The sequence below is a fragment of the Gymnogyps californianus genome, chromosome 1 (assembly GCF_018139145.2).
Source record: "Gymnogyps californianus isolate 813 chromosome 1, ASM1813914v2, whole genome shotgun sequence".
NCBI classification, from domain to species: domain Eukaryota; kingdom Metazoa; phylum Chordata; class Aves; order Accipitriformes; family Cathartidae; genus Gymnogyps; species Gymnogyps californianus.
The window spans coordinates 69108501-69130043 of NC_059471.1; the positions used below are offsets into that span (position 1 = coordinate 69108501).

The following is a 21543-nucleotide window of genomic DNA, read 5'->3' on the forward strand; positions in this document are numbered from 1 at the left end:
TAGAGTTGTTAATTCAAATACAGTTGTCAATTCAGATAACCTTACAGAAATAAGATTTCAAGAGTGGTGGGAAAACAGTACGTGTGTAGACCTTCAAAAATTGTACTTGCCTCTCGGGTCTGAGCAAGACTGCAATTCACTTGCAGACATACCAGTGCAGTCTCCTGGCAGTGGTATGATTTACACCAAAGCAAGTCAGACAGCACTGGTGTCTCCTTAACCTACACTGGAGTTATGCACAGAGGTAGCTGTACTACCACTGGCTGAAATACAGAATAGGTAAGGAACATGTTCTAATAGAAAAAAGGTACGAGGAAACAGCTCCATCTTGCAGTTTTCATTAAAGCTATGAACGGACTTACTTATCACAGAAACAAGTAACATGGAGCTCATTAGACACTGCCTCATATCAAACTGTCCTCTGCAGTCGCAGAAGTTTTCTTTTTAGGCCACACAAATTCCAAGACAAACAAATTCATTATTCACTCTATTTCACCTTGCTAAAGCAACACCAGGACTACCACCCAAGGATAAATCCAGTACTCCATCATGACATAATACCTTTTTTATTACAATATCCAAAAAACTGAGTATGCAAGATTTTGAGATCTCACGATCCCTTCTTCAATCTCAGGAATGTGCCATCTAAAGACTGTATATTTAAACCATAAAGGAGTTTAAATGTAAAGAAAAGAGAAAAATGCATTTTCTTCATAAACATTCTGTGTGTCTCTTCCTACCAACCACGCCATCCTCTGTAAAACCCGAAGATTTCTTTCTGTAAAGCAAATATATATATAGTGTTGGTAGCCCGCCCCACCCCGTCCCAAGATCAGTTTTTATTTATCTTCTGTATTAGTGTCAACAATCAGCTACAGATACATATTACTTTGAGAATTAAATACATAATCGTTTAATTCAAACAAGCAGAAGGGCAAGAGGAAAAAGCATTATGTGGATGGCACATTTGGTTGTAGATTACCAAAACATTCAGCCTTTACAATTCAATGATTCTTTCTCTAGTAATCAACTTTCAAATAAAATTTCTCTTTGTTGCAATTACAGACCAAAATACACTAGATAGTTTTCTCTTACTACAATCTTACCATAGTAGTTTAAGAAGTACTATTACAAAATGCTTTTAATTAGTGTACTCTTTACAAAGAGTCAGAGAGGCAATGTAATAGCAGAGTACAGTGTAAAGAGTGCTTCTAGGAACTAGGAGTTTTTGTAATATACTACTCGGTAAGCGATATAGCTACAGAACTCACAGCCACAACTGTTATGTCTACTCTCTCTCACTTAAGTAGCTGCAGCTTCAGTGCATTCAAACTGTGCCCGATGTCTCTGAACGGAGAGTTCTGCCTGCGTGAGCAATCTGAACAGATTAACACTGGTTTGAATTGAAAACGCCCCTCCTTGATCTGAGCTAACTATGTAAACGTACACAGGAGAGGGGAGTTTTGAACTCAGCCGGGAAGGTGAGTGCTCGCCACGGCCACCCAAGGAAAACTCCCAACCTGAAGAGAGGTGGTCGGAGATTAACAGAACTGGAACACAAAAAGAGGCAAACAAAAAAAAGGACAAACAGCAACCGACAGAGCAAACACTTTAGAAAGAGCCTATTCCTTAAGCCTGCTTCAGATATTGCTCTGCTCTATAAAAGTGAATTTAGGACCTAAGGCTTGTAAGTTATAAGAGGCCCAGGCGGCCAAGTCCATCTTCAACGTCACTGAAGTGCTTTCACAAGATATAGCTTTTCCCCGTGTTCACTGGTGAAGATGGGAGCCTTTTTGTAGTGTTCCACCAACTCATCCATAGTATTAAAGCGACGCTGCCCAATGCAATAGACATTGTCCACGAGCTGCACCTTGAAATGTTTGTTCTTCCCAGACGCCTTTAGAGATACCGAGAAGTCACTGGGCTGTTGAGAAGAATTCAAAAAGAAAAAAAAAGAATTACATAAAAGCGAACAAAATGAAGGTATAATTTTGTGGTTTCAGGAACAAACTGTGTCATATAGTTGATGGTAATTTATGCTAGTCTTTGTTCCACAGCTCGGTGCTTTAGCTACTTAAGAAACCCAATAGTCTATTATTCAATAAATAATTGCCATCATTATTAACGTGCACAGTTAAGTCAGTTAAGTGAAAGCTCCCCAGATGCACAGTCTGAAGTTGCCAATTACATGACTAAATTGCAAATATTATCTTAGTTACTCAATCTAGAAGCACGAGAATGTCAAGGAGAAGGGAAAAACTTTCATCATGTATGGTTTCCTTGCTAGAGAGTCCTGGAGAAAGCAATTATTGAAATATTGCTTGGGTAAGATGAAGAAAATTCCCCATATCGCTTTTTTTAGAGCCGTGACCACTAGAGGGCCGTTCTTGCTTTGCATTGCAAAAGACAAAAACACATTCACCTTTTATCTTCATTACCACATGTATGAGGAATAATTTCTCCTACTGAGTACACCTTTTTTGTAAAAAAAGATAAAGCTATAGAATAAAAACACAGTACAAATCTCACCATCAAACCACCGCCCACAAAAGACAAAATTTAAGCACTAATTAAGCTATTCAGGACAGAACAATTTGACATGATAAATCTCTATCTTGACAATCGGTTGCTTTAACGAAGAGAGTGCTGTCATCCAAACAGCCGGGATGAGACCATTCCGCTTTCTGCGCCACATGCCGCCGTAGGAGGGTAGAAAGGACACACTGTCCCTTGCTTCCAGCTGAACTCGACTGCTGCTGGCTAGCCGTACAGATGGGAGTATGGGCTTTGCCCCGTAAGAGGTGGCTGTCGCCAGCCAGCAGGAAAACAGAATAATAAAAAATAAAAAGCACACACCAGAGTTTGTGGCAAGCACTTAACGGAGATAAGTAACGGCTGATGCAACTCTGGAGGTACTGCTGCAGGGCCTCTGCCCACTGAAGGCATGGCTTAAGGCAGAAACCTTTGAAGGCATGTGCCAGACTTCAGACGCAGCCTTCCTGCAGTCCCCGCGGTCCTCCACCTGCCCAATGCTGCTGCTTCGGTCAGGCCAGCGCTGCAAACCTGAACTCGTCCAGGCTAAACAAACCCACCAGGGTCTGTCTGGTTCACAGCATCGCCTTACGAACAACCCTGAGCGCAGCTGCGGCACAGCAGAGGATGGAGCAGGGGGGAGCAGGAGCCCTCAGATGTTACTGCTGTCACCAAACTTCGGATCATGAAACCACAGCCTCTGGAGTCCTCTACGCTGCATTTGGGGGGTCAGATACACACTGAGTATGTACCCAAGTAAGCTGAAGGACAGCATTTTCTCAGGTACGCTGTCTTTTTTCCTGCAATGATGTGGGTCTCTGCCCCACACATCCCCCATGTTCTGCCTATCCCAAAATCTCATCCCTTGCATCTCCCCCTCACCTGTTTTAGTACTGATGCCTTCTCTGCCTTCCCTTCCGACTCCATCTGCCCTGCCCAGAGCAAATAAAGCTCCTGCAGTGCCTGTTGATCTGGCTCTGGCTCAACTCCCCAGGCCCACACCTCAGCTTTGGGCAGCAGCTCTGCCCCTCTTGCGCTGCTCAAGCCAGCAGCTAGCTCCCGACACCTCTGGACTAACCCTCTTCTACCTCAAGCCACTATATTCCAGATCCACAAGCATCACTTCTTTAAAAATTATTTTATGTAACACCCATAGGAGAATTACTTCTTCCATTTGTAATCCAGTGTCACCAGGCCTTAGCCGGGTCAGTGCAGGCTCCATCAGGAAGGCTGTCTCAGGCATCGAGCAGCAACAAAGCTACTGGCTCAAAATACATGCAACACCCCCTGTGACTGCCAAGAGGAGAGGACTGGGAAGCAGGGGGGAAAGGGATGGAAGCAAATGTGCATAAAAGCATATCTTTGGGGTTTCCAATGCTCCACCCAAGATATATTTTGTGCCGTCATCCATCCCTAGCTCCCAGTTTGAAAACTGCTATTTTAAGCCAGCTAGCTCTGATATTAAACCCCTGCCTCAGGAGCATCGCAAACAAGGCTGCACAGAGCTCACACCAAGACTGACCTATTTTCAACACCTACCCTACTGGGTTAAAGCTAATCTGGTTGTACCAACACTGCGCTGTGGTTAAGACCCCGAATGCAGTGTGGACAAACCCTCCGGCAGCCATAGCCACACAGGCCTAGGACCTGTTTCAATGGACATCTCCATAGCCCTAAACGGTAACAAAGCACAGGCCTGCACAAACGAAGCTCTGCAGAAGCTCTGGGACCCTGGGCTCCTTGAGGAGAAATTTGGGGCACAGGCTCTGGGCAGCGTGCTGATCGCTGTGCTCTAAACACAGGCTACCAGGCAGGTCCATAGGGTCTCTTCAAGGACAGCACTGAGGCGAGCACTTATGGACTAGCTGCTTAGGATTCAAGAAACAAGACCAAGTCTTGCTGACTAAGTTCTGCTGCTTCCATGGGAGACGCCTACGCCAAACGAAAACCAGTAAGCAAAAGGCCCTCATTTAAAATAGAAGAACTTACAAATGGGAAGTTCATAATCTGAACCAAACCCAGTTTTTTGCTTTAGGAACAGGAAAAGATGTTATGACAAAGCTTTAAAAATAAGTGAAATAATCACTTTGTGCTCAACAAAGTTTTAATATTTTCTGACAAAGCACAGTTGTTTTCAGCATGTCAAAATTACGAGTTTTCAAAGCTCCTTGTATCTGCTAAGAATAATTATCTTTAGACCAGAAAGGATGTGCTAATGACACACAGAGAGGTGCTGGAAGAGGTCTTAGACCTCTGATCTACTGTCCTATGTCCCAGGCACTGGCCAGACTTAGATCTTTGTGAGGTGATCTACACAATACATTAAATACTTTCCCTGTCATTTTAATTATAACTTTAATGAATGAACATTCTCCTGAACTATTGTCCATGCTTCCCAGCCTCAGAGCTGCTAATTAGATTGATGCATAAATAGAAGACATTATTATCGCTTATTTTCTCCAGAATATGTTACAAAGTTTATTCTTTTCGTGATCTGATTTAATTAAAAAAAAAAAAAGAAAAAAAAGGGCGGAAAGGCTGATCTAACTCTTTTGAGAGCCATCATCCGGTGCAAAGAGATGGAAGAGCTCGAACAGCTGTTGCAAAAATCCTGAAACCCTTTATTGGCCTCAGCATAGTAATTTCTACAGGATTCAAGAACAAACAGCAAAAACAACTGGACTTGCATTGGGTTTTATTTTGGTTCTTTCCCACTCTAACAAACATGCAAAATGGTTAAAAAGACTGGTTTTTTTAAAAAAAAAAAACAACCTCTAGATAAACTACTGCTCTTAACATCACCATTTCAAAGTAAGCTGGTTCGATACAGCCTGAATCTGTTCCCTGCTGTCCTCCTTGGATTTGCCCAAGTCTGTTTATTTTATTTACTGTTTAAGCTATTTTGTTTCAACTGCTGGCCAATTTTTCTCCCTTCTCCCTCTTAAATTAATTGCTACATTTGGATGTTTGCACACTAACTTTTCCAAGAATAAAAGCCTCACATACACCAAATAAAGGCACATCAGAAGTAAACTTTAATCCCTGAAATCTAGAGAGTTGATGATTCTGCAACAGAATTACAGAGCATAGCTTCATGGCAGGGAACCTGTGAATATTTCTGTACCGTCATAATTGGGAAGACCTAAACCTGAAGTTAAATCAATTCCTAAAACAGAAAATTGAAGATTAGCTGTTATGCATCTCCAGGTCTTCAGTCCAGGTGCAGTACTACTTTGAATTGTTTCAGATTCCTTTATTTTAACTCCTGCTTATAACTAAGATGACCATAGGTTAGCTGGTGCCTACAGTATGTGGAAGACAACAGGTAGGGAGACGTTCCTTTAATTTTACTGCTTGGGTCAGGAACTTCACTGTCTTTGCAAAAAAGATGGAAAACTTTATCATGAAGACAAGTTATAAAGCGATATAAGGGAAAATAAGTGAAACCAGGAAAGAAGGTTCCCTCTTCACAATCTCCATTTGAGAATGAAACAAGACAATTCTATCATAAATGGCAATGTTGGGAAAACGAACTCCCTCTGAAAGCCTTTTAGTGATCCTGTAACTAAGTTTTTTTCCTTTCAATCCAGTTCCACTTGGCAATGCCCTTCCTCCATGGAAGATATTCTCATGCAGTCCTTCTTCAGATTATTCTAGACCCTTCGAGCTCCCATCTGTGAGCCTGCCCTGGAGCTCCCCAACTCCTTCCACTTCCATACCCAGGTTTTCCCTCCCTCCTCCTCCTACTCAGTCACCCAGCCAAAAAAACAAGTCAGAGCTCAAAGGCCTAAGGTCAGACTGGACAGAACCATCTGGGAGGGTTAAAAATTCCTTTTTCTACCCCTTCCACCTCATTTAGATATAAACAAATACCCTTCCTCTCTATGTAATGTTCACCATGTTCCAAAATCAACGTTACACAGGTCAGAAACATGAATTGGCTCCATTGATCTTCAAATACAGCTCTAGTAAGATTTCTATTCTTCCATTTAAAATAAACCACTAGGATATTTCCTTAAGCCTGTTTTTAAAGATAAACTTTCTCCTCCTCTCCGCTGTACTCCTCAAACACAGCATGTCACAGAACATGACAAATGCTTCAGTTTTTGAACAGTTGCCACATTTCATTGCTTCTATCCAACACTTGCAGGATTAAAACCCCAGGAAAATATGGAACACCCTGAACGCTACAGAATTAGCACCTCAAAAAGCATACAAACTCTCACCCTGTGCCTCCTCCCTCTGCTGTCACTATTGCTGGACAAAGAGCACAGAAGCTAAATGCGATCTCAAAGGACTGACACAAATCCAGTCGCACCTACAATCCTCAGTATCATCTTAATACTACACCCTGCAACCCCATTTAGGATCAGTTACTATAACTTGATAGCTGTGACACTATTTGCAGAAGGTAGCCATTACTTCCTAATGAATAATTGCTCCTGAAATCGTCCAAAAAATTGCATAGATCATTCATGCTAATAAACAGAACTGGCCTGAGAAAAACATCATCTTCGTTGCTTCATGGGAAGACATCGTAGGGCTATGAAGCAGTGGTGTTTGTCTAATGACCAGTTTTGCACCCACTCGCAGCGAAGTGCAACGGGACTGCAAGTCCTGACAGAAGCTCCCTTTGAAGTCTAAGGCTGTCTGCAGCAGAAGATCTGCTCTGAAGCTAGAGGTGTGGTGTGGTTGCCCTCCCTCGTCACCGGCCACAACCTGTTACTGCTTCCTGTTAGCCACAGCACTAGTAGGCACACTTGTTTCCCAGGGTGAATCTGAACAAAAAACCCTCTTCCTTCCAAATTTGCTTCTCACCCCAGTGGAATCTTAGATCTTCAAAGCATGACGATCACCTACCCAGCCCAGGCCAACGGTGTCAGCCAAGACTTGTTTGTCTTGTGTTAGGCACTACACAGAGAGAACAAAATCTTGACTGCTAAAGAGCCTGCAATTCAAAAAGGGTAAGAAGTGGCTGTACAAAGACTGCATAGATTAAATCTGCATTATTTGTTCAGGAGTGCTACTTAAATGAGACAACAAACTTCAGTTTTTATCAACTGTGCAGCCTGCAACAGAAAGAACAAATCAAGCGGTATTTCTAACTAGGTATGTTCCACCTCAGCGTCCTCCTTTACATCTCCAAAGCTAAGGCGACATTACCTAGGTATAACAGAGTTTGCAAAAATGTTACCAGTAGGTAACTGTGCCTGTTACATAAACTATGGGCTTAAATGGTTCAAACAAGTTTATGGTCCTAATAATAGTACTTCGTAATTAATGAAGATAATCAAGCTCCTAGCTACCTGACAGTTCATCTCAGGATATTCTCCACTATGGCAGCATCCCTTAGATCTAAGTGTAACCGAGGAGAATATTTTTGGCTAAAGGCATCTAGCTGCGAGACAAACATCTGGTAAGTTAAATCTAGAGAAACATTGTAAAATCTTGCAACTACTAAAATTTGAAATGGAAAAACATGACAGTCTCATTGAGTGAATACAGAATAATACAAACCTTCATCTATCCAAGGAGAGCTTTTCATAGCTCAGTAACAAGAGCAAAACTCAAAGAAATCTAAGGAAAACTTTTATACAGACGACTTTTCGTAACTATGGTGATGGAAGGCTATAGAAAACCCTAAAACAGGTCAAAAATCAGGCACAGGATTAGCAGGATGACTCACAGTTTTATCTATGGGCCTTTTTAGAAAGGAATAACCCCTGCATCCACAGCTTTAATAGGTGGGTTCACAACACAATGTAATGGGAAGCGCTGGTCTGGTGGAAAGATGAGCAAACCGGAGAGCTGACAACTTCACTCTGTTCAGTCTGGTCTCTCTAATCAAGATCTTTTGCTCTGATCCTGCAAACACTCCTGGTGACTTTTAGCCGCAGCGTGAACAGCCTCTGTAGTCACGCATGTGAAATACGGCAACCGTCAAGAATTTAAGAGTTATTTCTAAAATCTTTCTTTGTTCCATACATAAGCAGCTTGAAATAGATCTTTTATGATCTTTTTCCCAATGCTATCAAGTATGCCCATTTGCTTATTATATCACTCCTGGCACTTCAGAAAAAAAAAAAAACCCAAACAAAAACAAACTAGCAATCCCCAATGCTTTTATAATTCACATACATAAACAAATTATACGATGGTATGATATATAAAGATTAGGGCAGACAAAAGTTTGAGATGTACTCAAATATTTCTTTAAACCTAATAAAAACTAAAACTCTCAAGTAGTACTAAGACAAAGGAGTCATTTACATGCATAACTACAGTTTTGCTCGTTGCTCAAAAAAACTCCAAATACAGGATCTGCAAGGCCAGATCAAGATTAGAAAAAGAAAAAAAAGGTAAGTTCCTCAATTCAGCAAATATTTTTTTGCGTGTGTGCAAAAAACTTGCTGTAATATGAATTGAGTAAATTTTCTGGGATTCCAGTAATTGTTAGATGCTGGAAACAACCTGAAAACCACATTCTGAATGAATCTTTTTGTGTTCCACAAGCAACAATTTCCCCAGCAACAATGCAGGCAGCAAATTTGAAACTGCTTTGAATACAAGTATGTTTAGTGTTATGATGTCATATTAAATTAAAAGGTTACTGTGCCGTTTCAAGGAAATTAGTTTACTCCAGAGGTAGGCTCTTAAGAGCAAAGAAACGAGCCATAGCATGGTGGTCACTGTGACATGGTGTGCGCTGAGAAATGGCTGCGCATTTTTGTATTTTAAGTAATGTATTCATTTTCAAACTGTCCTTCTGGCACTTTCCCAAAAGACAGAAGAAAATTATAGCTACTGTCTCAGGACAACCCAAAATACAGCATCCAGATCTGAAAGTCAGCTTCTACGGGCTGGACGGACACACCAAGGGTACACTGTGTCCAGTATACCCACCTGCCCCTGTCAGACAGGATGCTACCTTGAAGAGACAGTTGAACTACTGTAATTTAATGATTACCATAACCCTCTAGTGGCTTTCTACATTTTAGAAGACTGTATGCCCCACCTCAGTCTTTTCTTCTGTTGACTAAACAAACTTGACTCCTCTCAGCCTCTGTCAGTCAGTCAGCTGCTGCCCTGCTGTCACTAGAAGCTCTGTTCATCTTCCTTGCCAAGAGCCAACATGCCAGCCAATCCCAAATTTTAGTATTGCATATGAGGAACACACGAAAAGTCAAATTGAAGCCTGAAATATTTAGTTGCTTATCCACTAAAGAGTATCGCTTAGTATGCACTACCTAATGAATCTGCCTTAATACTACCCCAGATTTTGACTTCATTCTGGGACCTCTTCTGAGTAGCTGAAATTGTAACTTAGGAAGAACAGAATCAGCAAATGAAATGTGAAACATACTTCCAAAAAAGTATCGGGAGCTAAAAGGATCTTTACTTCCAGATTTGAGCTCAAGCTTAATTCTCCCCCTTACTTAAAGCAAATTCTTTGTTTTCCAACATGCAGTCATGTCAACACCTACTACTGACTAGTTACTGAAATAATTTACACAAGGAATAGTATATGGGAACAGTTTTCCCCCAATTTATAGACAATTATGATAAAGAATATCACAAGTTCTAACCAGAAGTGATATATGCAATCAATACAGCCTTCTGAAGACATTAGTTAGAGTCAAGAAGTCTTTTAAAAACTATATTATGACTCAAACTACATGCAGTTGACACTGCTTTAGTTTTTATTCGCAATCTATGTTGTAAACCAGGATAGCCCACAACACAGGCACAGTGAAACCTGATACAAATATGGCGTAGAGATAGATGTCTGCAGCTGTATAAGGTATACTTATTTTAGTAGTACTGTATTCTCAAATTAGAAGACTGAGCTAATATATCTATATTAATTTTGAATTTTTATACGTGAAGCAACAAAATACTTAGATGGAGACATCTACTAAACAACAATTTGTCTTCATGGAATGGCCCTACAATTGAAACAATAAATGCAAAAAAGCCCTAATCACAAATTCAGATTTGATTCTTTTTTTAAATTTTTCAGTAGCTTTTGAAAGATGTATTAGGGGATTATTAAAATCTGTCACCTTTTCAAAATCACAGTCAAGGGATAATTAAATTTTAAGTGCTTTAACTATGAATTCTCTGGCCTCAGCATACATGAAAGGCCTTTCAGTGTAATTTTAAATTTGAACTTTCAGAATTACAATGATCCCTAATCAGCATTACTCATATCCCTCTAATGTCATCAAGGCTCAATTTACAAAGCATATGAGTTGCTGACTTGACCCTCTCTGTTGTGCATCATAATCTTAACAATTAGATACAATAACTTTACCTTATTACAACCTAAATAATCTAAGTAGAGCAGAAATATATTAAAATGGGATTTTAACCAATAGTTTAAAGAACCTATGTTATTATTCAATTAAAAGCAGAACAAAATTGACCAATGCAAAGATCCCATTTGAAATTAGCTTTAAAATCAAATTAATGACCAAATTTGCAATTCACAAGAATTATTTTATCTTGTAGTGCTGTAAATTTGAGGAGGACTGCATATGAGGAACACATGAAAAGTCAAATTGAAGCCTGCAATATTTACTTGCTTGTCCACTAATTAAAAACCCCTGGATAATACAGACCACAGCTGTTAAATTTCAGTGTAAATGTCACTGTATTTCAGTAACAGACTGATTCTCACAAGCAGTAAGCGTATCAGTTGGTAACACCGAAGCATTGCTTGCTTCTTTAAGGGTGAAAAGCCCTTTCCTACAGATAGGGAAGCTATTAACTGTCATGCTTGCTAACCCAAGCATCAGGTATTATAACGCCTGCTGGGCTGAGTACCACTTACCGAAGATTCACTATCTCTAACAAGGAAGTCTCCTTCCACTCCCCTTTCGTTCAGGGCACATTCTGCTTGGTGTCGGGTAACATTCCCGTAATACCACTCTCTTCCAGCAAACCGTCCGGTAGAAGATGGTCCTGTGTAGCTTATCTGAGGTGGATGGGAAGTGTTAATGGTAGGACCATCGCTAATGATTACTACATAGTTTTTAGGAACAAGACCAATCTGCCCTCTGGAATTTTTACATTTCCACCACTCTGGGTCATTTTCTGGCTTTTCAATGACTTCCATCGTTTCCCCTTTTTCAAAATTGAGCTCTTCTTCTGTGACGGAGCTGAATGGATACAGTGTCTGAACAACGTGGAGTACTTTGGTGCCCTGGCCGTTACTCATGGAAGCGCCTTTCCTTAAGCTGAGAAAGCTGGGTGAATCTGCAGTTGCCTCCTCAACCTCCTCTACTACATAGTTCGAAGGAAACCAGCCAATCTGTCCATTGTAGCTACCTCTCCACCAGCCATCGCTGCACTTCTCCATGACAATCACTCGGGATCCTTTAACGAGGGACAGTTCATCCTCCCTCTCCGCGACATAGGCAAATTTCACGTAGGCTGGAATGTTAAGATCGTAAATCCGGTCGGCGCTGCTGCCGTTGGACGGGTATTCTGCGTCCGTGCTAGGAGTGGGTGAGGCGTCTCTTGCGCTCGTCTTTCTCTTGGTTTTTCCCAAACCTGTTAAAGAGAGAAACATAAAGTCGTCACTCGGAATGCTTGGCCCCAGACTGCAAACGCTGGATTTGGTGACATGCTCCTCCGTCACTTTCACAACACTGCTAAATGGAGATCTCTTCTGTACCTCTACATAGTCAGGAAACAGTAACACCTTTAAAAGATTATCTTTAACATCCAGCTGATGCACCATTAGGTAAGGAACAATTTGCATTATAATAGCTCTCTTCCCTTCCCAGAAGTACCAGAGTTTTAACACACTTAAAAACAGTGGTTTCTTCACTACAAGAACAGCTAATCACTGGAACAGTTGCACAGCTTGCTGTTATGTCTCTTAAAAATCCAGCCAAATGATCATGCCTTTTAATTTTAGTGATGACTTTAATTTGGCTCAAGCAAAACATGAAAGAAAACCTACAAAAATAAACTAGCACAGCAATAGAAGCTTAAGTTTCCCTGCAGATTATGTTTTGCTCTCTTCATTCTTCAGTCAGTCCCCAGGCAGCTACAGCTGCAACTCCTTCCAACTGCAAGCCCCCTTTTGAAATTCACACCTCTTTCATCTACATTTCATCACTACTATAAAAGCGTAAACCTGACGGTGAGGAAGACCATTTGCATACATTCCCCTATAATCTGTAAATACTGACATACTGTCATGGATTTAATTATAGCATGAAATACAACATACAGAAGAAACAACAATAACATTAAATACAAAACTTTTTTTTTTCTTAATTAGAGAAGCCATGCTAGTGTCTGTTTAAATATGGAAAAAAACTGCACAACACACTTTCAAACTTTTGCAACAAGGACTGCTTAAGCTTACATATAAACAGAAAGATAAAGTGAACAATTAGCCCTCTCTTGTGAAATTCACTTATAAACATTCTGAAGAGAAAACAAAACATGAAGTCTCAGTGTAGCACAAACCAAGCAACACCCAAAATGTCATGCAGGGGACAGAAAGCAAAAACCAACACAGAAATAGGAGCTTTTGTATTTTTCTCCATGCTCCTAGAGCCTTGCTGGCAGGTGAGAGATTCACTTGAGACACAATGAGTACACACTGATTATGGCAGATTGAATGGAAAAAAAAATAAATAGGATTTTGCTTTTGTTTCTTCAAATAATCTGATAGAAGGAGATGCATGCTATTTCATTTTTAACAATTCAGGACTATTTAATCTGGCCACTCCACTGCTAAAAAGCATGTCTTTTTTTAATAGATATACATATATACATGTACATGCATATACAATGAATATCTTCAGCAAAGCTGTTTGTTCAGTGCAAAACTACCTGGTTTATTTCACAGTGTTAGCTGTACAGCACAAACAAAACACACACGACCATGCAGGGATTGCTAACTAGAAGGGTAAAAAACATTAATTAATACAGTCTTAAGGTCTCAGAAGATGGCAGAAAATTCTGATGATCCTAAAGTGTTTCCTGACCTTCCCCAGCAGCTCCTTGCTTCCTGCTGGAGCCTGCTTACATCCTAATGTCATTCTAACAACATCATTTCAGCCGAGAGCCGGCGGCTGCACTTTCAGGCAAAATGAGGGAGAGCAACTTACTGTACTAGGGGAGACAATCGCAGGAAAAGAGTGTCCAAGCAAGCGCTAATCGGACACTGGCCAGGCTCTGATCTCTGCCAAGACTGGAAATTTTCATCAGTTTAGAGATCATTTTCAACCAAAAGACAAGGATGTATCAGAACTAAGGAGCACTAAATTAAGGTGATATAAACAAACACAACTTAACAGTTGTTCTTTTAGGAAAGGGGGGAAATTACTTCTTATAACTTCATGGAAAACAAGCAACTGTATTTCAATAGAATCACTCTACGTAAAGCCCTACACCGAGACTGAACCTTCCAGATTAAAAGCTTAGGTTTTGATGTGCTTTGTAATGGAGATATGCAGCACCACTTCTTGGAATTACAGCAGAAGAACTAATAAAATAAAAAAACCCAGCAGATGATGAAGTAGCTGGCCAGGAGAAAACTAGTTGAAAATCAGAGCACAGAGGTAACGGTGAGATATGGGGATGTAGTGTGATAAGAGAATGCCATAAACTAAAGTATCTAGAGAAAAAATTGTTGACAAACAGGTGAAAGAAACAAATTTCTCAAAAAATTTCTAAATTCTGATAAAGGTGCCTAAACATTTAGCAAAAGGTTATCATCCAAGCACTTTCTTTCACTTGGAGTTTCATAAGTTGCATCTTTTTCCATAAACCTTCCAATGCTGCGTCTGATGTTTTAAATGTTCCTTTCTATCCTCCCCATTCAACACAAACTATAACAACATAGGAAAAAAAAAAAATCAGAAACTTCACTTTTTTTCTTTATCAATAAAGGCAGTCAGAGCTTTTCAGTTTAGGCTGAACATTTAACGTAACCAAACTTTTTAAGGCTGATAGCATGGTAACGATTAGCCTTTTGCAATAGCAGTGATGTGCACCAAAGATTATGTTTCCAGCTGGTTTGACTAAGGTAACTAACTATGCAGAGACCCCTCTGCAGCCAAGCACAGAGAAAGGCATGCACAACGTTATCTAACACTCATTTTTTCTGTGAGGTTACAACATTCATAACTGTGTCTATGACAGAGGAGGAAACAAGTTGTTCCATGAGCAGAACGAAGGAAATATGTTCCTGTTTTTCTCCTTACACCTCCTGCTGCACTACTCCTCCTCTGCCTCCCCCACCTCCTGCAGGATCCACAATGAGCCCCCTTACCATATGACTGCCTTCGCATCCTCAGGTCCTTCTCATACCTCCAGTTCCCCACTGCAATCTCCAAACTGCCCTCAAAGTATACTCCATCTCTCCTGGTGTTGCCCTCCCTACCTTCATTGGGCTGACCAGTGCCTGGTGCCCAGTGCTCTGCTGCCTTTCAGCCCTGCTTGGACTGAGCAAAGAGCTGGGATTGCTCTGGCTTCTACTCCAGTGAGGGACATCAGCAATGGCCCTCCCAGGCACCAAGTTGGAGAAAACTAGTTAGTTTATCTCTGCCAGTCTGTCAAGTTTGCTTAAAATTGGCTGAGTTATCAAGGGTGGACAGATGGACGGACGATGACAGCTGACTGTGACAGCATGACTAGTGTAAGCTTCATTTCCTTAGGAAACAAGTCTAAAAATATAATTTAGTAGGATGGCTGGTCATAGCTAAGCAAGAATAAAGTTAGGATGATTATAAACTTCATATGCATCTATGACAAAAATCACAACTCCATTAAAAAAAAGTACAATCTACTTGAGTCATCTCTGGAAGAGTAAACACTGTCATTACTTGCTACTAACAGGAACGTTCACTTACTACTGTTTGTAAGGGTATCCCTATTCTTATGTCGGAATGGAATGAAACCCATATAAGGAATTTCATGGAAAACAAAACATTCAAGCACTTTGGGAGTCACATTTAGAAGAGTCAAATATACTTGTGATTGCAGCCATAATTTTGGCATTTTTATTGTCTTTGTTTTAATGAAAACTTATCTACTAGTGAGACACAACTGTATTTTCCCATTCTGACTCATTGGTTACAGTTCACCTAAAGCCATAATCCTTTGTAATACAACTGAATTGTCACAAGGAGAAACCTACAGCAGTGGATTAGCTTTCAAGTGAGGGGAAAAGAGTGGGAGCAAAAGCATTGCAAAGCAGCAGAAAGCCTGTTTCATGTTATGGCGTCTCATAGGAAATAACACTGTTCACAATCTACAGCTGACCCACACTAAACTAGTTCATTTTCATTCTTACAAACAAGTTGCCAAGTGATGTAAGTAGGTTTAATTTTTAGGTGGATATATGGCTGAGATAAAAAAATCTGGTTAGCATAATTTCCAGAGAAGGGATCCACTGCAAAGCCTCCTCCTCTCTGCAGTGAAAGAAATCCTCGGGCACCGAGGTTAGTCCTAGGGAGACTCAGAAACGTGCCTCCCGCATTATTTCGTGCTCTCTTCCTTTCCTTGCTCAGTTGTGGCTCTAAAGAATAGCTTGTTTTGTGAGCAGCAGGCTAAAGGAAGACCAGTTTCCTATGAATTTGTTTCCTGTCTCTTAAGTCCCCATTGTGCAAACCCCAGCTTTGCACCCTTTTGTTACCAGCTTGTCCCCGTGATGGCCTTCCCATTGTACCTGTAAGTCCTCCAGCTCGCACCTCCAACGCCCTCTCTCTGCAGCACTTCCAGCCTTCCCACCTCGTGCTCCTTAAGCTCCCCCAGGAAATGTCTTGAGCTCCCCCCCAACCCCAAACCTCAAAGTGGTGGAATTTCTTTCTGCTCCCTCCCCTTTGGCCCGACGCTGTGTTAGTGCCAGTTCCCCTGCCCTTACCTATGTCTTCTGCCAGGCTCCTGGCCCAAAGCTTGGCCGCCTGTCAGACAGCGCAGATGCCCCGACCGCCCAGCCCTCTCCTGCTAAAACTGAAAGAAGGATTTCTCTCTCCTCCTTCTGCCTTCAGTGAAGGCCCTGAAACAAGGCTGCGTAGCTACGATCTTTATGAAAATTGGTGCTTAGGAAAAACAAGTTTAATTATCTTTAAAACTTTATCCTAATACATAATTTATCAAATACATACATAACACTTGTATAGAAAGCGATCTTTTTTGCCACTAGTAAAAATTCATATTCCATTTGCTAATTATGGTTTATATTACATACTACCTTTACTAGATACAAAAAAGATATCTTTTCCTAATTTTAGGAAGACTTATTTGATGAGTCTTTCCACGCTCCTGTGAGCTGGTGTCCTTGCCTGAATCTGATGAGTGACCACATTTTGTATTTTAACTGCTTTTGCTCAACCCCAGAGATGAAAGAACAGATTCATGGACACGGCTGTATAATGCATCCCTGCAGGCTTAACCGTACTCACATTTATTTTATTAAGTTCTATTTAAGAATAACATGCACTAAACACTGAAGATATTTGCAGTCAAATTGGCTAGCATCCCCCTCCCAAGACTGCTCCCTAAATTTATTACATCTCGTATGTAGCTTAACTTTAAATAGACTAAATACAGTTGCATTTATTTTCCAAAGGAATTTTAAGTTTATTTGATACCTCAAGATTACTGATTTTCCATTCTCCCATCTTCTGTATATAAAAAAAGGCAGTCAATACCCAAAGCCTATTTCTGAAAAATAGCTGGCAAGTGAAACTAGTGTCATCTGAATTCTCCCAATCTATCTTTTCTAAAACCTTCTCTGATTTTAATACATAAATCATGAGCAAAAGTATTTTCTGTAGCTTACCTGCGCATCAAATCTAATTCACAGGACACAAAAAAAAAAGTCTTTCAGAAAAAAAGATGCAATACAAGAAAACTGTATTGCTTTGAGAAATCCTGAAGGCAACACTAAACAATTTCCAAAGCAGATTTCCTCAATCCAGAACTCAATGAAAGAGACCATGCCACTAAACATGCCAGATACAACTGCTTAAGAAGCCTCCAATAACTTCTTATTAATATCGAGAGCAATTAAGGAAGGACACCCCAAAGTAAGTGACCTTTAAACTATAAAAACCACTGCAAAACCAACAACAAAACTGTCTCAATACAACTGAGGTCTTGGAAACTACTTCCTCTTTAAGGGATTAGATTTCCACTAAATGGTGTCCTTCAAATATCCTTTATCACTTTTGAAGTAGCTAGTTTTAAGTCTAAATATACAGCTGGAAATGTAATAGCAAACGCTGCTGAGTAATGCTGTTACCTTCCCTCTCCCCGTGGTAATTAGAAAATCAACTTTTTATATATTTTCTTTTATTGCTATATTTACATATCTTAATAGATTCTTTTTCATAACAAGTCAGAACTGATTTTTGTATCATGTATTCAACCTTTTATGTTTGAAATTAGTTTTCCATCAGTTATTATATATTATTACAAAGCTGTAAATCAGCAAAAAAAACCCTCAAGTGTAAGGGTCACCAAATAGATATTTTGAATTAATAGTACATCAAATACTGCCAGCTACTTACTTTCATAGTCTATTTACAAATACAACAAACTTTTTCTCAATTAAAAAACTAAATTATACTGTATCACCTAGTCAAAACACAGGAACTGATACTAGAGCTGAATTAAAAGCACACTTATGTACAGTCAAAAACAAAGGTGGGCAAAAAATGGTATATTTCATTTTTATCTCTCTAAACTAAATTTTGTAGATGTTTTTATTTTTTAAATCCTCCAGAAACAGAAACGTGATGCTCTGCCCACTTGGAAAGGCAGGCAGGGCTAGTGAGGATCCCTGCCTTCCCACCTCCTGGTTCTCCACCAGCCCCCAAGTTGCGCAAACCAGCCACGCCTTCCCCAAAGAGACTTGCTCTGCAATCAGGTTAGTACCCAAAAATCAACCCGTGACGCGCGATTCTGTCAAAAGCTGACTAACTGGCATGATTTTAGGAAGATGAATGCAACGCCGAGCTGATTTTGAAGGGTCAGCAGGAGCACCGCGGTGCCCCTCGGCCCCCAGCTGCGGCGCTGGGATTGTGGTTTGCGGGGCCGAGTGCCGCCCTCCTTGCACGTGGTAACTCCCTTGCCCAACTTCCCAGTTTGCCTTCAATGGCAATGCCTTTCAGCACAATGCTCAGCTTCAGCACTTGAGTTCGCAGCTATTCGGTATCAAACTGACTAATATATAAAAACAAAGGTATTGAAAAGAGGAGGAAAAAGGGAGAAAATTCTGGGAGACGGTTCCTTCAGCTTCTGCCTTAAATCTTACCCACGCTGCCACAACTCTCACGCAGGCTGTCAAAGCATGGGTTTTAAACATAACATGAATGAGCATTTGAAAATTTATTTCTGGGAAAAAATAATTTTAAAAAGGATCTTTCATTTACATTACAAATTACCCAGTAACTGAAACTTCTCTACATTACTGGTCATTTTTCTCTGAACTAAAAAAAACAAACAAAAAAACAAACCCAAAAAACCACAAAGCAGTTACTTGTAAAATTTTTCATACAAATTTTAATGCATCTCAATTTGTGTACCCTCCTTCTAGACTAAAATGCTTTGAACAGTACTACTTGCTTTATGGTTAAAAAAACGATCACAGAAGCCACCACAAAGAGCATAAGTATAGATGTTTTTTATGAAAATATTTTCATTTTAATCAGATTTTTAAAATAATGTTTTTCTTCTTTAAAAATAAACCCATTATAATTCAAATTGAAACAAGGCACTCCAGAGCTGAAAAATTTAACATTACTATAACCTATTAAGACAACTTCCATTAAATACCTGAAACACTGAAGCAAAACAAGTTTGAGGCTGATAAATTTAAGGAAGTCAAACAAATGAGCTAGGAGAACTCCCAGTATAAATATCTAGAGCAAGAGCTTGTTCAAATACTGAATAATAACAGTCATCTCCGAAAGAGTTAGAAAAAAATATTTTTAAAATCATTTCTGTTAAGTTCAGTGACTTATATAAAAAGCTAAGAGATAATTTCAGCTGAGATGGAAATGTTTTAGTTCCCCCAAATATAAAACCAAATTTTACAGAACAGCTCTCCTAGTTCTAAAAATCTTCAAAGACAAGGTAACCAGAAATTCTCATTCAATTTACTAATCAAGTGTCTTGTGTTAGATGCAGCAGAAACAAGCAAGTTTATCAAAACCCATTTTTATTTAGACGTAACATTTATTCAACATTTTAGCCAATTTTTATTTAAGACACTTAAAATCATGGTTTTTCTTGTGCATTTTAATGGAATTGCAATTCCATCTGGCTTCACACATATGCAGTTAAAAAAAAAAGATCCTTTTCTGTTTACCAAATAAGTTATTCATCTCCTAATACTAAGGCTCTGAATTATATTGCATATTAATGCATACAGTTAATAAGTATGCAAAGTGTACAGTGTCTTTTTTAAAATAAAAAAATTGTATTAAGAAAGAAGTAATTAACTTTTCAGGAAAATTCTTAAGAAAAAACATAAAATCATGTAAATGAAGTAATTCATTCAGCCAATACAGAGATAAACATATAACTTCTTGACAGCTGGAATGTCCAGATTTAGCTTAAGCTTCATTTAGCTTTATGTTATTTATTATTTTTATAATTTTAAATTAACTTGTCTTTGCTTCTTTATTAAAAAGGAATTCAGCAGACTGAAGTTTCTTCTGTAACACAGAAAGAAAAACCCAACATTTCTGCACGTTTTCTGTCTGCAACCTGCCACCCCTTCTTCTCCTCCTCCACCTACATGTCCAGTTTCCAAGCAAACGTTCAAAGGCCAAGATCCATATGGGATAGTCAGTATTTCAGAAGCAACATCTCCATCAATAGCACTCTTTAAAGGACACTGCTATAAATTCCAGAAATCTTCAACTGCATTTGTGATGCAGAAATGAAGCCTTACAGCTCTATTAATGGCTTTTTTTATCTTCTTTAAGAAGCTCAATATCAAAAAAAAAAGCCACACTAGAACAAATCAGAAAATGGAAACTCTTCTTTAAATGTCAAAGTGAAATTCTGACATTTCGACAACCAGGCTGCTTTATCACTATGTTTTTCAAACACAGGAAAAAGTAATGTCAGAGTTTCCCATACATCAAACACTATTTGCTATGGAGGCTTCCATAAAGAAATCAACTCAATCACTGTATTAAAAACAACTACTGCATTAATTCTTGTAATTTAGACTGTGTTAAACATGCCTAACTGTCATGAGGAAAGGTACATTCAAATTCCAGTACCAGATAACGAGTTTCCTGTAGCCAGAGCATTTTAGAGCAAGAGGTTAAAATGAAAGATGTATTACAGGGACGTATGTGTGGACAGAGTTTTCCAAAGGCGTCAAACACACAATCTGAAGGCTTCCATCAACCACCTCATGTATGTTCTTACCCCAATGGAAAAGCGAAGTAGATGAAGTCTTACTAGGCAAATTTAAAATGGCCTTGGGATTTAAAATCCTCTACGGAACAGGAAAATGGCTGTCTCAGTCTCAAATAGAAGGCATATAAAATGAATGGGCTTTCTCAAGATCTGTGGTTCCAATTTCTGTCTGCAAATTTAAATTGAAGACAGCTTGCTTTAAATACACAGTCTTTGCTTTCAAATAGAGATCATTTAAAGATATTTCCACCTACTTTGTAATCCTATTAATGATGCTCTCCTGATTTTGTAGGATGCCCTGATAAGAAAAAATAACCAGGACCACCTTAAACCTAAGGCAGCCCTATCATTCTAAGAGATTTATAAGGTATGGGGAGAAGGCACACACTTCCCAGTGCTTTCTGTTCCCTTGATGTAGAGAAGGAAAGCTATAACATTTTGCCTCTCCTTCACAAACACTAACAGAATATTGACAAACAAATCCCTAATATGCATGAGGTGCTCCAAACTGTCTACCCCAATACATGCTCCTGTCCCTCAGTAAGTACACAACAGCTTATGTTCCCCCTCCTCCTCCAGCACTTGATGGAAAGATGGTTT

General features: G+C 39.6%; 1 protein-coding gene across 1 annotated transcript in view; it reads right to left on the minus strand.

The window, feature by feature from the left end:
- Positions 1-827: 827 nt before the first annotated feature.
- NCK2 (NCK adaptor protein 2) overlaps positions 828-21543 on the minus strand; it is an 88533-nt gene continuing 67817 nt past the window's right edge. Inside the window, exons 4-5 of the mRNA XM_050914908.1 lie at positions 11366-12087; positions 828-1924 (exon numbers count right to left, since the gene is read on the minus strand). Of these exons, the coding sequence (XP_050770865.1) occupies positions 1730-1924; positions 11366-12087 (917 nt within the window). The 3' untranslated portion in view covers positions 828-1729. The remainder of the gene's footprint in view (positions 1925-11365; positions 12088-21543) is intronic.